The sequence below is a fragment of the Lynx canadensis genome, chromosome F1, assembly GCF_007474595.2.
Source record: "Lynx canadensis isolate LIC74 chromosome F1, mLynCan4.pri.v2, whole genome shotgun sequence".
In the NCBI taxonomy this organism is placed as follows: domain Eukaryota; kingdom Metazoa; phylum Chordata; class Mammalia; order Carnivora; family Felidae; genus Lynx; species Lynx canadensis.
This window is the reverse complement of record NC_044319.2, coordinates 43131740-43150062: the sequence shown is the minus strand read 5'-3', so window position 1 is coordinate 43150062 and position 18323 is coordinate 43131740. Positions and strand designations below refer to the sequence as shown.

The 18323-nt window shown below is 44.8% G+C and overlaps 1 protein-coding gene across 2 annotated transcripts in view; it reads left to right on the top strand.

Annotated features, from left to right (window-relative positions):
- Nucleotides 1-5854, top strand: part of DSTYK (dual serine/threonine and tyrosine protein kinase) — a 49862-nt gene extending 44008 nt beyond the window's left edge. Inside the window, exons 12-13 of one of the 2 annotated variants that reach the window (XM_030301935.1) lie at nt 927-1061; nt 1477-5854. In XM_030301935.1, coding sequence (XP_030157795.1) covers nt 927-1061; nt 1477-1664 — 323 coding nt within the window. In that variant the 3' untranslated portion in view covers nt 1665-5854. The remainder of the gene's footprint in view (nt 1-926; nt 1062-1476) is intronic. The other variant, XM_030301938.1, reaches the window with a different exon arrangement.
- Nucleotides 5855-18323: the final 12469 nt, after the last annotated feature.

Here is an 18323-nt window from a genome sequence, read left to right as displayed (position 1 = left end):
ATCCAGTTGCTGTCAGAAGAATCTTTCTAAAATAGGTTCTTCGTGTCACCTCCTGCCCTAAAACCTAAAGGACCTCATGCTGCCCATTGAATCCAGACTTTTCTGTCTTTTAAAAATCTTTATATTCTGAGGTGCCTGGGTGGCTTAGTCGGTTACGTGTCCAATTCTTGATTTAGGCTCAGGTCATGATCTCATGAGTTCGAGCCCTACATTGGGCTCTGTGCTAACAGTGCAGAGCCTGCTTGGGATTCTCTCTCTCTCTCTCTCTCTCTCTCTCTCTCTCTCTCTGTCTCTCTCTTTCTCTGCTCCTCTCCCTTCTCTCTCTCTCTCTCTCTCTCAGAAAGAAAAAAATAAACTAAAAAAATCTTTACATTCTAAGGGCGCCTGGGCGGCTCAGTTGGTTAAGCGTCCTGACTCTCTTGATTTCAGCTCAGGTCATGATCTCACAGTTCGTGAGTTTGAGCCCCCGCATCAGGCTCCTGCATGCCTGCTTGGGACTCTGTCTCTCTCTCTGCCCCTCCCCACCACCCCCCCCAAAAATAAATTAATTATTTTTAAAAAATTTAAAAATCTTTACATCCTGGTTCCAATCTGCTCACCCACCTGTGTTTCCCAAGCTTATTTCCCCAATCCGACCCGTCAGGATGGGTCTTCTTGGCTGTTCAATCAAAATCAGAGGCCTGTCCTCCTTCTCCTCTGTCAGGCTCTGGTCTTGGCCATCCTGGTGTCTCGCATCGCCCTTCCTGTGCTGTGGTTTTGGGTAGAAGATGGGCGTTGTCAGCGGTCCTGCCTACCGGGGTTGCTGTGGGAGATCATGGCTGTTAAAAGCTTTAGACAAAAAGGCGTGATGACCTCTGCAGACCCAGTTATAGGGGCACAGCTGATCTCTCGCCCCGGCTCACTGCCGTCGCCCTTTCTTGCTGTAGGGAAATACGACAACTCCGTCGATGTCTACGCCTTTGGCATCCTCTTCTGGTATATCTGCTCGGGCTCTGTCAAGCTCCCCGAAGCATTTGAGAGGTGTGCCAGCAAGGACCATCTCTGGAACAATGTGCGAAGAGGTAAGAGCCACAAGCCCTACCCTGTCCCGACCCCGCCCCGGCCCCCATCAAGGGGAGACTGAGACCAGGCCCTGCAGCCGGGCCTCCTGTCACCCGCTCCGGCCGTCGCACCGCAGGGCCACGTACCGTCAGGGAATCCGGGGAAGACACCGAGGTCGCCCCTTTGCTTTCAGGTAGCATTGCGCTGAACCATGTCAAGGCTTTTTTTCTTTAAAATTTCCAATTCTTCTACTTCCTATGCCAGTGCGTTCCAGTGTTCTGTCACCGTTACTGTCAGGTTCTAACCTAGGTGTCTGCAGTCGAAGCCAGAACTCCTGAGCCCCACGTGGGCCATCGGTCTGCGAGCCGGTCAGGCCTCGTGGTGGCACTGGCCCCGTCGCTGACTCTGGTCTTCTTTCCACGCGCCCGTCTCCAGGGGCCCGGCCGGAGCGTCTGCCCGTGTTCGATGAGGAGTGCTGGCAGCTGATGGAGGCCTGCTGGGACGGCGACCCTTCCCAGAGGCCCCTCCTGGGCATCGTGCAGCCCATGCTTCGGGGCATCATGGACCGGCTGTGCGCGTCCGCTTCGGAGCAGCCGAACCGGGGACTGGATGACTCTACTTGAAAGCAAAGACCTTTCTCTTTTACTCTGTTTCTTCCCTTCCCCTCACCTGTTGGCCGCGGGAAGAATTGGACGTTTATTCAGAGAGCTCCCGAGGGAACTGCTGCCCGCTGGGCAACTTGAGACCTTCCCAGGCAGAGGCGCCTGCCAGGTAGCGAGGAGCTCGCCGGCCGTCGGGGTGCGTTTAGCGGCTCGCCGATGCCCCACACTATCCCGTCCGCACAAGATCGTGTGGGACACGTAAACACTGAAGAATGCAACGTTCCAGCCCCAGAACTGAAAAGGAGGCAAATGTCAACATCGTCTGCTCACTGCATGTTGCTAAGACAAGTGGGGCACTGCGGTGGCGATAGTACTAAAAATTAGAATTTTTGTAATTTCGGCTCTAGCTAGGAATAGTTTGGTTCTATCCAGTCGTCAGGACCCCTGGAAAATATGAACTTAGTTCTGGGATTGTAAGAACATCGGAACAAAAAAATAACTTCCCGCTACCTGCAGCCGGAGACCTCAGGTCGCAGCAGCCCGAGGCCCCGGTGAGGGAGCTAGAAACGGAGCTGTCTGCTCCTTATGGTGCCAGCGTGTTTACATTGATGGGACCGAATATCCCTGACTTCTGGGGGAGGCTTTCATGGGTTATGTCACCAAGAGGCCGCATAAAGGCAAAAAAAAATGTGTGTGTATGCATATGTGTATATATACATGTGCGATTGGATTTTGAGTTACTGGCAACCCCAGGACCCAATCTCTTTTTCTTCCCTTCATTCTTGACTTTTTCTCCCCCCCTTTGGGTTTCAACATGGGGAAGGTCCAGTTAACATGGTACCTGGGGATGAGTGTCTGAGTAACATTGACCCATGTGGAGTATCTGGTGAGACCTGAGAAGGGGCAGTGATCTGGAAGCCGTGAACTTCCACACAAACCTACTAGAAAGATACCACATTGTTTCTAAAACTTAAAAGAATCAAAAACTCTCGTTTTTGTGTTTGAACCTAACACACTTAAGGTTTTAAACTTGGGTCAGTGAGCTTTTTCACCAAGATCTCTTTCGCAATTCGTCCCTTCTTTTTACCTTGTTTTGAATACAAGGCAAGAAGACAAGCACCAGATGAAAAAGAAGAATGCTCTTTGTAGCTCTGTGTGTGCTCCTCGCCCTGTGTGTTAGCCTCTGGGGCGGTTCCCCCCCCTTGCAGTTGGGACACACACAGTGTGAGCATTTGTCAGGAGGTGTACACAGTAAGAAATTCTGAAGGGGAACAATTTAAATATCGGTGCCTCTCAGATCTTGACTTCGAGCCTCTCTCCACCAAAATGGTCCTCTAGATTTAGAAAACCAGGCGGGTGAAGGAAGAGGCAGTGGAGGTGAGGAGCCTCTGTCGCATCTGCCTAGTCCCCAAGCACTGTGGTCTGTCCCTTGTGCCTGACCTCCAGCTCTGTGAAGCAGGTCCCTGAGTAGATGTGTAAGAAAATGGGCGGACTTGCTGCTGGAATTTTGTAGGGTTGTTTCCGAGAGAATGACCATCTCTTAAACATTAACGGAGTAGAAATGGAATCTAAAGTTCAGTTTTAACTCTTTGGCTATCCCGAGCTCGGATTATGATACGTTTGAGCACAGTAACCCTCTAAGCACTTGGAGCCCTTCAGAAACTCCACATAGTGCTAAAAACTTTTCTACTTGCAAACGATAAAGTGAGACACCCAGTATCTTTGGGTTCTGTGAGCGCCAGCCTTGTGTTGGTAGAACGTTCGGTAGGTCTCTTAACACCTATGTATAGCTTTACTTCTTCAAATCATCACTCCGTTCTTGTCACGTTAACTCGTTTGTCCTTCTGGAAACAATGATGGGGCTTCCAGGAAGCCAGATTTCAAGCTTAAAAAGGAGAGGTGAGTAGTGTCTACCTGCCGGAAAAACAGTCTCAGTGTCTGTTCTGTATGAGATTTCATAAAGGACTTCTGTGCTTCCCTTTTGCAGCCGGTCTTCCTTTACTCTAGCTGGGATCAGGAATCTGCTTCCATGAAGTCCCATTCCTAACATTCTTCCGAAGTCTTAGTTCCCACCCCCATTCACGGGGAGGGAGGGTCGCTTGTCCTCCACCCAGTGTCCCTTGTCAGCTCTCAGACACCAGTTTCCTAGCAGATTTTTTGCCTGAGTGAGGAGGAAGGAGGATGGGAGGGACCAGTGCTAAGTAAGACGGTAGTTGTGTTAACAATTCATTAATAAAAAAAAAAAAAAAAAAGTATTCTGAGGAAAGGTGCAAAATATTCCTGAAAATCTCCAGGCGAGCCAAAGTCCACATATAGATATTTGGAGGTGTTATTTAAACACTCAGCAGGCTGAGTGCAGGAGTGCCTATATATAACACGCTGCATACTTTGCTTTTGTTTTATAACATTGTCCGCTAATTTCGGATCCTTTGTTCCTTGGCACCCGTTGTTACTACGGTGATGGGATGCCATGAAATGTACTGTACTGTATATTACTTGGGAAGACACTAGGTATTCAAAGAAGTCTGGGGGGCACTTGGGCTATAGAGGGCTCGACAAGACCAAAGTCCTAAAGATTTTCCCTCCTAGATTTGGTTGTATGTGCTCCCGAGCGGTGAGGTGAGATTGTGGCTGCGGAGGAGGAAGGACGGGATGGAAGAATGACCCTCACTGTGTTCTGTCCTTCTCATCACTTCATCAGGGCGGTTTACCCCAGCCCGAAAATGATCACCTGGCCATTTTTAATGTGCTTGAAGTCCGGCCCCTTACGTGACTTCAGAACCGAGTGAGGGACCTTCTTGCAGAGCAATCAGAAAAATAGATGAAGCCCGGAGCCCCGGAGTGGCTGCCACTGTGCCCAGGGAGCTGGCAGCGAGGGCAGTCTGGCATGACTTGAGGAATGCTCGCCTGGGTGAGGTTTCCACAGGCACGCGGCTCGCGGGTTGAGCGAGCCTTCCACTTCTCTGGGAAAGAGGGCAGTGTTGGTTCTTTCGGGACCAAAGAGAATCACTTGTGACTCCATCAGTTTCAAGGGAACAGAGCCCAGACAGCAGCTTCTCCTGATTTTTTAACACTAAAGTTCAGGGAAACGTTGAAGGAAAGGCTATTATTAACTACGACAGATGGAAACGGGAACGGTAGAACTCTCCACCAGTCCCTGTCAGCATCTGGATGCATCTTTACCTGAGCTGCCAAAGAGGGGCCAGAAGTCTTTCCCTGATGAGAGAAGAGGTTGGCGTGGCAGGGCTCCAAAGTGATAACTGCACTGCATGACACTTTATTATTATTATTATTATTATTGTTATTGGCTTATTATTTAGCACTGAGAAGCCAGGAGGGATCAGTGATGACAGCAGCCCATGGGGAGTAGAGATTCCCTCTGGCCTTGCTCTGGAGAGAAGGCACGCCTGGTCTCCCATCTGGCTAACCAGGGAGACTCCAGCCAGAGTCCATACTGCTTCAGAGCGGGATAAATGGCCCTTGACGAGTCCTTTGCCAAAAGACTAGATGCTTCTTTGAGTTTTCAAAGCTTCATTTTTGGATTTGCTGGATCAAGTAACCCACTTTTTCTTTAAAACAACAACAAAAAAGTGGATTGCTCCTTCTAACTCCGGGGGGAGTGGTTAGGGCCAGTGCTGCGGCAAAGTGGATAAGGGGGGGGGGTAACCTTCAGAAACTTGTATCGCACTCTCCTTTGGGGGTTGCAAGTAGCACTACTGTTCTTAAAAGGGTTTTATGTTTAACTACATCTGCTTTGTTAACATCCAGTCCAGTTGAGAGGAGCATAGAGACCATGTGAATACCTGGAGTTGGGGGAGGCCACCTGACTCGGAGGGTTGAAAAGAAAATTGGTCTGGATGGCTTGTTGTCTTTTACCTTTATGTAATATTTTTATTTGTTTCAAAAGGACTAATGTCTATTACAGTGTTAATAAAAGCATAACGTACTGAGTGTGTAGAATGAAAGTGCAATAACCAGAGGATGTTACGTTGGCCCAAACCCAGTCCTTCTCCTCTCCCTTCTTGTGCTGCCTCGATCCGGAACATGGCACACAGGACCGCGTTGTGTTTTTACAAGACGTGACTTTGGGTTAAATCTTTGTCCAGTGTAACTTTGAGTGGTCAGGTTTGGTTTTATAGAGTATCCTGTATACTTGTTGGGATGTACAGATACCACATGTGCTGTATAATAAAGATCACATTCACGTTTTAGTTGACATCTACTTGGCTTTGTTTTCCCTTCCCTCCCCAGGTTAGGAAGACGCCCCCTATTCGTTCCGTTTCCACTGGGACCTCGGCAGTCAGAGGCCTTTCGGTGTGCCTTAGCGATGGAACGTCTTACTGCCCCACGCATGTTGCTCTGGACTTCTGGGTGCCTGGCATTATGGCTACCAGAGGGCGGGGCAGGCGGATGGGAGGTAGGACAGCAGAGAAGATGCAGGCGAAGTCGAGTGATAGCAATTCACTTTTCAGAGCCTTTTCCTGGATTCACAGCCTTTTCTCCAGCTTCTTTTCAGCACGAACTTGCAGCGCGCTGAGCCCAGGCATGGGCCTGGCTCCTCTTTATTTCACTGTGAGAGAACGGAATCTATATACTGGTGTTTCTGCATTTGGAATATTTGAATTTTCTTTTTAAAAGGTTAAAAAGATTTTTTTTAAGTTTATTTGAGAGAGAGCAAGAGGGAGAGAGAGTGTGGGAGGGGCAGAGAAAGAATGAGAGCGAGAGCGAGAGCGAGAGCGAGAGAGAGAGAGAGAGAGAGAATCCCAAGTAGGCTCCACGCTGCCAGTGCATAGCCTAACGTGGGACTTGAACCCATGAACCGTGAGATCATGGCCTGAGCCGAAACCAAGAGTCGGATGCTCAACCGACTGAACACCCCCCCCCACCCCTGCCCAGGCGCCCCAGGATATTTGAATTTTTTATTTAGGCTCACCCCACTGTTCAGATCTGCTTACCCAATACACCCCATCATAGACCCCTAGCAGCTGAGTGGCACCACCTGTAGTCACCACGGAATGCCAGCCAGCAGCTTGCGGGTGTGTTTGGTGGGGTTTGGGGTTACCGGATTGCACTTGTGTGGCTGCGTCACTTTTTGCTACAACTGCCTGTGATGTGACAGCAACACGAGTTCGGCCAGGAGGTGGCAGCACACCCTAAAATACAGTTGACGTGTCTGTGATGGACTCTGGGTGCCAGGGTTGGAGCTGAAGTTCAATCTGGATGGTTCTCAGCCAGGCCCTACACAGTAGATGTTTCATGCAGATGAGCCTCTTAGGCTGAAGAAACTTTCCACCAGCTCCAGCCACCCTCACAGTAAATGCCTCCCATCTCATATGTACATACTCTCTGTTCTAGTATAAAGTTCAGCACGACTGAGTTTGCTTCACTTTTTCTCTTGCCATGATTACTCTGCAGAAAACAGCTTGTGTTTTGCGCATTTTTAGAGTGGGCGTGGTTTCCCAACAACACACCCCTCCTCAGGCTTTTTCCCTTGAGTAGGGCTACTGGGGTGGCCTTCCTGGCCCTGTGTTTGGGTGGAGTTCAGAGGGGAGGGAGGGGCCGCCAAGTTTCTGAACATTGTTAAATTCAATTTCACAATTTCTGCCTTCAGCAGGATCCCAAGGAGGCCACAAAGTAATAACTGAACAACCTCCTTTCAAGTGCAGTTATGATTGGCTCTGAACTGGTTGAGGCCTTTTAGGGCCCTCCTAGGGATGGGCTGTTCCTCACTATACCCTAAAGGTAGCATTTCAAATCAGTGGAAAACCAGACTATTTTATAAAACTGGCTATCCACTTGAGAAAAAAAAAAAAAAAACACGCAAAAGAAAAAAAGATCTAAATGTAAAAAAAGAAAACTATAAAGGAACAAGTATTTCTATATGCTAGGCACTATTCTAAATGCTTTACGTATATAAACTCACTTAATCCCCACCACCACAACCCCATTTTACTAATGAGAAAATTAAGGCACAGAGAGATTAACCAGGGTTATGCAACTGATAAATGCCAGAGCTGGGATTTGGACCTAAGGTCCAGCTACAGAATTTCTCCTTCTACAACTAACCACTACACCATGGTGCCTCTGGGGGAAAATGCATGTAAATATGTTCATGTATAGTTTGGGGGCAGGGAGAACTTTCTTGAGTGTGATCAGGAAACTAGCAGCCATAAAGAAAAAACATAGAAATTATAAAGAATGTATATGCAGCCAAAGACACCAAAATCAAAATTTAAGATAAATCACTAATTTGGAGAGAATGATTGCAGTATATAACTGATAATCATTATGTTCATATATTTTTTTTTTTTTTTTGAGAATGCACAGGGGAGGGGCAGAGGGACAGGGCGAGAGAGAATCTTAAGCAGGCTCTACACTCAGTGCATAGCCTGATGTGGAGCTTGATCTCACAACTGTGAGATGATCTGAGCCAAAATCAATAGTTGGATGCTTAACTGAGCAAGCCACCCAGGCACCCGTAAAATGTTCATATTTCTAATACATGAAGAAATCAAGAAATAAAAAAATCTACAAGCAAATTGACTAATGCATTTGTTATTACTGTCATTTAAAAATTTATTTTGTGTGTGTGTGTTTATTTTTGAGAGAGAGGGAGAGAGGGGAGGGGAGGCGTAGAGAGAAAGGGAGACAGAGGATCCAAAGCAGGCTCTGAGCTGTCAACACAGAGCCTGACACGGGGCTTGAACTCACAAACCGTGAGATCCTGACCTGAGCCGAAGTTGGACACAACCGACTGAGCCACCCAGGTGCCTGGGCTAATACATTTTGAAAAAGATGTGCATCCTTGAGGGGCCTGGGTGGCTCAGTCGGTTGAGTGTCTGACTTTGGCTCAGGTCATGATCTCGTGATCCATGAGTTTGAGCCCCGTGTCGGGCTCTGTGCTGACGGCTCGGAGCCTGGAGCCTGCTTCGGATTCTGTGTCTCCCTCTCTCTCTCTCTCTGCCCCTCCCCCGCCTGTGCTCTGTCTCTGTCTCTCTCAAAAACAAATACACATTAAAACAAGTTAAAAAAAAAAGAGTAACTTCGTATGACTCCCTATTTTTGGTAAAAATGCCTTCTGTCTCCCATAATCCCAAATTAAATAGAGATCTAGTCCATCTCTGTCTCTATATGCACAGAAAAAATTTGTGAGGATACATACACATATCAAACTGATAACAGTGGTTTTCCTAGGGAGAGAACTCCAGCTTTACTGTATTGCATTTCTGTTATTGTGTGAACATCTGTTTTTCTTGCAATTTAAGAAAGTGAATGATGAGTACCTGGGTGGCTCTGTCAGTTGAGTGAGCGTCCGACTTCAGCTCAGGTCATAATTTCGTGGCTTGTGAGTTTGAGCCACACGTCGGGCTCGCTGCCGTCAGCCTGTCAGTGCACAGCCCACTTTGGATCCTCTGTCCCCTTCTCTCTGCCCCTCCCCCGCTTGTGCTCTCTCAAAATTAAATAAATACTAAACAGACAAGAAAGAAAAAGAAAAAGAAAGCGAATGAAATGGCTAATTCAAGGGAAAGGAAATAGGTATTGGAAGGATATCACAGGCGCACAGAGAATCGGTGGATAGGCTCCGTGGTAGATCTCCAGGCGACTACCAAGGGCTTCACTCCCTCATGAGGTGACAGGAAGAATGTCCTCACCGGGCTCAGCACAGGCCTCAGGCCCATCTCTTAGCTGTCTTGGCTCGCAGCCCCGTCCTGGCCACATGTGACGAGGAACTCAAGCAAGGGCGCCACACTCTTTGTACCTGGACCGGGAGAAAGATTCAGCAAGCCTGTGGCTGGCCCTCCTCACGCTTTACCCTCCTCACCCTTCCCTTATTCACTCTTTTCCTCTTGTTCACCCCTCTTCTCTCACTCTTGCTCCAAGTGGTCTTCAAGAAGCCAAAGTAGAGGGAGAAGAAAAATCTCCAGGAGAAGGAAAGGTGGCATAGGCTAGCAATCTACTGTATTTCAGTGACTACACCCAAGGGGGGGCTGGCTTCCAGGAGCAGAAACCCTGTGATAGTAGACCTGTTTCATTTGTTTGCGTCTAACATTTATTTATTTATTTTGAGAGAGAGAGAGAGACATGAGGAGGGAGGGACAAAAAGAAAGGGAGAGAGAATCCCAAGTAGGCCGTGTGGGGTCAGCAAAGAGCCCAACACGACCATGAAGTCATGACCTGAGCCAAAACCAAGAGTCAGATGCAACCGACTGAGCCACCCTGGCACCCCGGTGAACCTGTTAAAGAAAAAAAATTTGGGGTGCCTGGGTGGCTCAGTCGGTTAAGCGTCTGATTCTTGGTTTCGGCTCGGGTCATGATCTCGCTGTTTTGTGAGTTCAAGCTGTGCATTGGGCTCTGCACTGGTGGCATGGAGCCTGCTTGGGATTCTCTGTCAACCTCTCTCTCTGCCCCTTCGCACTCGTGCTGTTTCTCTAAAAATAAATAAGTAAATAAAAGATGGGGTGCCTGGGTGGCTCAGTCTGTTGAGCTGCCAACTCTTGATTTCGGCTCAGGTCATGATCTCATGGTTCATGGGTTTGAGCCCCGTGTTGGGCTCCGTGCTGACAGTGCAGAGCCTGTTTAGGATTCTCTCTCTCTCTCCCCCTCTCTGCCCCTCCCCTGTTTGTGCTCTCTCTCTCTCTCTCTCGCTCCCTTCCTCTCAAAACAAATAAATAAAACTTAAAAAAAAAGTCAATTGCTTTCCTATATACCAGCAATAAACAAGTAGAATTTGAAATTAAAAGACATAATACAATTTAAATTAGCATCCCCAAAATTAAATACTAAGGTATAAATCTAACAGGAGTATGTTTAAGATCTCTGTGAGGAAAACCACAAAACTCTGATGAAAGAAATCAGAGTAGAACTAAGTAAGTGGAGAGATATTCATACTGATGGATAGGCAGAGTCAGTATCGTCATGATCAGTTCTTCCCAACTTGCTTTGCAGTTTCAATGCAATCCCAACAAAAATCCTAATAAGTTATTTTGTGGCTAGCCACAAATGAACTGTAACGTTTATATGGAGAGGCAAAAGACCCAGAATAGCTAACACAAGATTGAAGGAAAAGAACAAAGTCAGAGGATTGACATCATGTGACTTACGATAAAGCTCTGATCACAGTTCATGAGTTCAAGCCCCACATCAGGCTCGGCACTGACAGTGCGGAGCCTGCTTGAGATTCTCTCTCTCCCCCTCTCTCTGCCCCTCCTCCACTTGCTCTCTCTCTCTCTCTCTCAAAAATAAATACAATCTTATAAAAGCTACACTAATCAAGACAGTGTAGTATTGGTGAAAGAATATATAGACCCACATAAATACGGTCAGCTGATTTTTGGCAAAGGAGCAAAGGCAATACAGTGGAGAAAGAATGTCTTTTCAACAAGTGGTATTGCATAAACTGGACATCCACATGCAAAGAAAAGAACCTAGGGGCGCCTGGCTGGCTCAGTCAGTAGAGAATGCAACTCTTGATCTCGGGGTTGTGAGTTTCAGCCCCATACTGGGCGTAGAGCTTACTTCAATGAAAATGAATCTAGACACAGACCTTATACCTTTTGTAAAAGTTAACCCCAAATGGATCACAAAATTAAATGTAAAATGCAAAACTACAAAGTTCCTAGAAGTGGGGTACCTGGGTGGCTCAGTCGATTGAGCGTCTGACTCTTGATTTCGGCTCAGGTCATGTCTTGTGGTTCGAGCATCAGGTTCTACATTGACAGTGTGGCGCCTGCTTGGGATTCTCTCTCTCCTTCTCTCTCTGCCCCTCCCTACCTCTGTCTCTCTCTCTCTCAAAATAAATAAAATTTTAAAAACTAAAAAAAAAAAAAAAAAAGTTCCTAGAAGTTAAAATAGGAAAAGTGCAGATGACTTTGCACATGAAGGTCTTTTAGATCCAATACCAGGAATGATCTAAAAAAGAATTGATAAACTAGGCTTTGTCAAAATTAAAATGTGAAAAACTCCGTCAAGAGAATGAAAAGACAAGCCACAGACTGGGAGGAAATGTTTGCAAAAGACAAATCTGGTAAAGGACACCTATCCAAAATATATAAAGAACTCTTAACACTCAACAGAAAACAATCTGATTTAAAAATAGGTAGAAGATCTGAACAGACACCTCACCAAAGAAGATATATAGATGGTAAATGAGCATAGGAAAAGATGCTCCACATAATACGTCATCAGGGAAATGCAAATTAAAACAAGAGATACCACTATGCACCTATTAGATTGGCCAAAATCCAGAAAACTGACAATACCACAAGCTAATGAGGAACTTTTCATTGTTGGTGAGAATGAAAACTGGAAGACAGTTTGGTGGTTTCGTAGAAAACTAAACATATTCTTACCATACAAACCAGTGATCATACTCCTTGGCATTTATCCAAAGGAAGTGAAAAGTATATCCACACAAAAACCTGCACATGAATGTTTTGGGGAGCTTTGTTTCTGATTGCCAAACTTAGAAGCAACCAAGAGCTCCTTCAGTAGGTGAACAGATAAATAAATGTTGCTGGTGCATCCAGGCAATGGAATATTATTTGGTGCTGAAAAGAAATGAGCTGTCACGCCATGAAAAGACAAGGAGGAAACTTAAATGCATTTTGCTAAGTAAAAGAAGCCAATCTGAAGAGGCGACATGTTGGATGATTCCAACTATACGACATTCTCGAAAAGGCAAAAAACAAAACAAAAAACAAACTAACTAAAACCCCCACAAAACTATGGAAACCATAAAAGGATCACTGGATGCCAGGGGTCGGGGGGTATGCAGGATAAGTAGGCACAGCCCAGAGGATTTTTAAGGCAGTGAAATTACACTGTACGACACTATAATGGTGGTTATATGTCATTATGTATTTGTCAAAACCCACAGAATATACAACAAACAGCAAGAGTGAACCGTGATATAAACTAAGAACTTTGGGTGATAATGACATGTCATTGTATGTTCATCAAATGTAACAAACATACCCCTCTGGTGGAGGCCATTGATAATGGGGGGGACTATGCATGTGTGGGGGCCGGTGGTAAAGCTCTGTATCTTCTGCTCAGTACTGCCATCAACCGAAAACTGCCCTAAAACATAAAGTGTATTTGGGGCACCTGGGTGGCTCAGTCGGTTAAGTTCTGACTTCGGCTCAGGTCACACCTCACCGCTTGTGAGTGGGAGCCCTGTATCGGGCTTTGTTGACAGCATGCAGCCTGCTTCAGATTCCGTGTCTCCTTTTCTCTCTCTGTCCCTCCCCTGCTTACGTCCTCTCAAAAATCAATAAACATGAAAAAAAAATGTTAGAAAAATAAAGGCATTCACTCTTGCCTTAAAAAAATATTTAGGGGCACCTGGGTGGCTCAGTTGTTTGAACATCTGACTTCGGCTCAGGTCATGATCTCACAATTCATGGGTTTGAGCCCCTCGTCAGGCTCTGTGCTGACCGCTCGGAGCCTGGAGCCTGCTTCGGATTCTGTGTCTCCCTCTCTCTCTGCCCCTCTCCCACTCACGCTCTGTCTCTCTCAAAAAATAAATTAACATTAAAAATAAATAAATAAATATTTAAACTAGGAATAAAAAAAGAATTGCTAACATTGCTGAAATGATTAACATCATTTTATGATGTTAATGTGATATCAATGGTGAAACCTGATAACGATCCTGTGAAAACTGTATAAACCAATCCCAATTAAAGATGCAAATTCTCTAAAAATTCAGCCATATTTCAAAAGAACAATTAATTACCAAGACAGATTTATTTAAAGAGAGCAAAATTGTCCTCTATCAGGAATTAATCAACATATTACATTATATAAACATATTTGAGAAGTTAATCAACCATTCCCATAAAAACTCTATGTAATGGGAAGCCTAGCCGGCTCCGTCAGTAGACCATGAGACTCTTGATCTCTGGGTCATGAGTTTGAGCTCCACATTGGGTGCAGAGCTTACTTAAAAAAATAAAAATGAAAAAAGTGCTTAGCGTGTTCGTGTGACAAGAAAGTGCCAATGTGGCTGGAGAAGGAGTTTCAGGATATGAGAAGTAGCAGGTCAAATGAGCTGTGTATCATTGCTACATTTCATTCATAGTTCATCACGGGAGTTTATCATTATGTATCCATTCCAGAGTCCAAGTTATTTGGGTTGTTTCCCATGTTTTGTTATTATGAACAACACTGCTATGAACATGCTTGTACATCTCTCTTGATGCAGTTGTGCAACAGTTTTTCCTCCATATATATATAAAAGTAGAATTTCCTGGTCATAATACATACAAAACTTCATTTTCATGACATAATGATAAATTGTTTTCCAATGTGGATGTACCGATTCACACTCTTGAGAGAATTCTCTCACAGGACTTTGGAGTGCTCTTTTTTGCCAACTTTGTGGTTGTAAAATATCTCATTGTGGCTTTAATTTGCATTTTCCTGATTATTGAGGAGATTGAGCATCTTTTTTTTTTTTTAATGTTATTTATTTTGAGAGAGAGAGTGTGAGCGGTGGAGGGGCAGAGAGAGAGGGAAACAGATAATCCCAAGCAGGCCCCATGCTCAGAGGGAGCCTGACGTGGGACTTGATTTCACAACTGTGAGATCATGACCAGAGCCGAAATCAAGAGTCTGCTGCTCAACCGACTGAGCCACCCAGGCACTTTCCTCCAACTTAAACAAACAAAAAAATTGGCTCAAGCTCACAACCCTGAGAATAAGAGTTTCATGAAGATCCTTTTTATATGTTCTTTTGGGTGGTGTCTCCTTTTTTGTTGTTGTTGTTTTGTGTCATCACAGAGCCTGATGTGTGGCTCGATCCCACAAACTGTGAGATCATGACCTGAGCCGAAATCGAGTCAGATGCTTAATCAACTGAGTCACCTAGGATCCCCTCTCCTTTTTTTCTTATTTACTTATTTTTTTAATGTTTATTTATTTTTGAGAGAGAGCAAGCAGGGGAGAGGCAGAGAGAGGGGGACAGAGGATCTGAAGCAGGATCTGTGCTGACAGCAGACAGCCTGATGTGGGGCTCGGAATCATCAACCATGAGATCATGACCTGAGCCAAAGTCAGTCGCTTAACTGATTAAGCCAAACAGACGCCTCACCCTCTCCTATGTAAAAAAAAAAAAAAAAAAAAAAAAAAAAAAAAAATGGATTTGTAGGGCGCTTGGCTGACTGGGTCAGTAGAGCATGTGACTCTAGATCTTGAAGTCATGAGTTCAAGCCTCGCATTGGGCGTGGAGCTTAAAAAAATGGATTCGTATATCTTTATGTATTCTGGACATGAGCCCTTTCAAGTTCTCAGGATGAATAAGCCTCTAAAAGAGAACATCTCAGTTTCTGGGAGCACCACAACAGAAGTCTCCACACCCCCTAGCAGATGAGATGAACACCCTCAGTATTTGGATTCTGGCCTGGGATGAGCTAGACTTTGGATTCTGTTTATAGAATTTACAGAATAGATTCTATTTATCCACTGAGGGTGGAGATATTGGGGAATAAACTCTTCTTCCATCCCACTGTACGGATTTATTGCCAAACAGTACAGTTGCTTTCTTTCCTTGAAGTGCCCAGAGCTTGAAGTCTGACTCGTATAACAAGTCGTCTTAAGTTTCCCTTACAAAAAAGGTAAAATTAGAGGGTATAGAAGGGAAAATGGGTAAATGGGGGGAAAAACTACAGTGAAAATGGCACTAGGGGCTTTAATGTTTTTTAAAGGGCTTGAATTTGAAATTCATCAAGTATATTAGCATCCAGTCCAGTAAAGATGATGAAAATGATTCCACTGGCTTGGAGAGTCACAGAATCGCGAGGAAACCAACTTGCTATCTTCACATAATGTTTTTTATTGTTATTGTTACCTTTTCCTTTAGGCAATGTTTTCCTTTGTTTTTTCAAAGGAGCAACTGTGGGTTTTCTTTATTTAAAGCAACTTTGAATGACAATTTTGGTTTTAGAAATGGTTTTTAAATCTTTTCAGTTTGAAAGTGTTCCCTCCCAACACAAATGGGGTCTGAGCATTCTCGGGGAGTGGAATTACTTAGGACCTCTGTAATCAAAAAATGCTTTGGGACAGCACAAGCAAAAAAGCTTATCTTTTATAAAGGCCCAGGGATATTTCACAGAAGGAGAGGACGTAATGCAGCATGTTCTCGGGAACAAATTGGATGCAGAAAGTGTTATCTTTGACTTGCTTCTGAACCTCTGCTTTATTATTCAATCTGAAGCCAACCAGCATGGTTTCCATCTTTTAGATGCCAACAGCCCTCTCATTCATATCTACTCTCTTCAAGAGATGTGCCACACTATGGGGGCCACATAGTCCTCATTCCAAATTCTTGGGAAAGGAGTCTAACTGGGTTCTGCTTGGGTCAGGGGCTTATCCACAGAGCAATCAACTGTGGCCTGGGGTGAATAGGGTGCATCATGTGAATGAGGCTTCTCTTTCTGCTAACTTACGGTTGACAAGTGGAGGCACACTGAACTTGCTACCTCATTTGTGGGGCGCTGTGCAAAATGGAACATACAGGGCTCCCTTGTTAAAAAATTATCAAGGATTTCAAGGTGCCTGGGTGGCTCGCTGGTTAGTGATCCGACTCTCGGTTTCAGCTCAGGTCATGATCTCACGGTTTCGTGAGTTCGAGCCCCGCATCGGGCTCCATGCTGACAGTGTGGAATCTGCTTGGAATCCTCGGTCTCCCTCTCTCTCTGCCCCTTCCCCACTTGTGCTGTCTTTGTCTCTCTCAAAATAAATAAATAAACTTAAAAAAAAATGAAGGATTTCAAGATGGCAACAGTAGAACATTAAACCAAGGGTGGAGCCCTTCCAAGTGTAGGGCCCTGGGTGACTGTGCAGGTCTCCTGCCAAGAAACTGCTCCATGTTCTGGACCTGGAGGAAGAGCCTCCAAAAGGAATTGTCAAAACTTGGAATCAGTGATGCTTGTTTTTGGAATTCATAACTTAGACGAGTGTTATGTTTTCCACCTTTCCCCCCTACTTCTTTTCCCCTCAGATCCAGTAACTTTATGTGGAATTGCTTCTTGAGTGTGAATAAGTTGGCTTTTTAAGTCTTTTGTCTCTTCCTTTCTATTATTAGGCAATGATCTTCTAGAAGGTTGTACAAAGTGTGCATTTGACTTGGTGAGTCATCTTCATAAGAGCTAATGAAGGAGTTAATGTCCTTTTTTAAAAAAAAAAACTTTTTATATTGAATTATTTGACTTACAGAAAAATTGCAAAAAGTCTTGAGAGTTTTCATATATCCCCCCCATCTTCCCCTAATGTTAACATCTTACATAACTATAGTACAATTATCAGAACCAAAAAGATTAATGTTGCTACAATACTCCTAACTAAAGACCTTTCTTGAATTTGACTAGGTTTTTTGCTACTGTCTTTTTCTTCTGCTAGGCTCCTGACCAGATCCCACATGGCATATAGTTATTTCTTAGTCTCATGCAGTCTTTGAAAGCTCTTTTGACTGTCTTTCCTGATGCTGACTTTTTTGAAGAGTATTGATCAGTTATTCTGTCAAATGTCCTGCAATTTGAGTTTTTCTGATGTTTTCTCTTGATTGGCAGAACACTGCAGGTAATAATGTGTCCTCAATGCATCCTATCAGGTTCATGATGTTGCTTTGTCTTATTACTGGTGATGTTGACATGATTAAGGTGGTTTCTGCCAGGTTTCCCACTGTAAAACTACTATCCTTCCCTTTGTAGTTAATACGTATCCTGCAGGAAATATTCTGAGACTATGCAAATTCTGTTTCTCTTCAAACTTCTCCCTACTTGTTTTAGCACTCATCAATGGAGGTTGTGTGCAATAATTACAGTGTTTAGCTAATGAAGATATTTTCTGCAGTTTTTTTTTTTTGTCTCTAGCCTTGTGGTACCCAACCTAGGGCTCATGCTAGTTGCTTTCTTCCCATTCTTTTTTTTTTTTCCCCATCCTTCTTAGTGTAGCTATGTTTTTGACTTATAATGGGTTCATTTTTTAGTATTTCTTATTCCATTTTGGGCTCTCTCCGCATCCCAGTTGGTTTTAGTTATGTCATTATTTTGGGGGTATGTGAGACACTACCACTGCTCTAAGAGGCACAGCTATATGAACATATACTCTGAGTATCACTACCTCCTCATTCCTGCTACCCCATTTCATTTACTCCCTTTTTCCATCTTTCTCCCACCTATCCTCTACAGGTAGCCACTTGCCTTAGTTTCCGATTTATCTTTCCTGTACTGCATTTCTTTTGCACAAACGAACAGATGTGCTCTGTTTTTTATATTCCTTTCTTTCTCGGGGCAGCATTTGCGCTTTGCATTTTTCACTTAGCAATATGTCTTGGCAACCGCTTTATATCAATTCGTAGAGTTCTTCCTCATGTACTAATTTTTAAAAAAGTTTTTTCATTTATTTTGAGAGAGAGAGAGCAAGGGCAGGGGAGGGGCAGAGAGAGAGGGAAGGAGAGAGGATCTCAAGCAGGCTCCACGCTCAGCATGGAGCTCATCGCAGGGCTCGATCACACGATTGTGAGATCGTGACCTGAGCCCAAATCAAGAGTCAAATGGGTGGGGCGCCTGGGTGGCTCAGTGCGTGGAATGTCCAACTCTTGGTTTTGATTCAGGCCATGATCCCAAGGTCATGGGAGCTAGCCCTGTGTCAGGCTCTGCGCAGGTGTGGAGTCTGCTT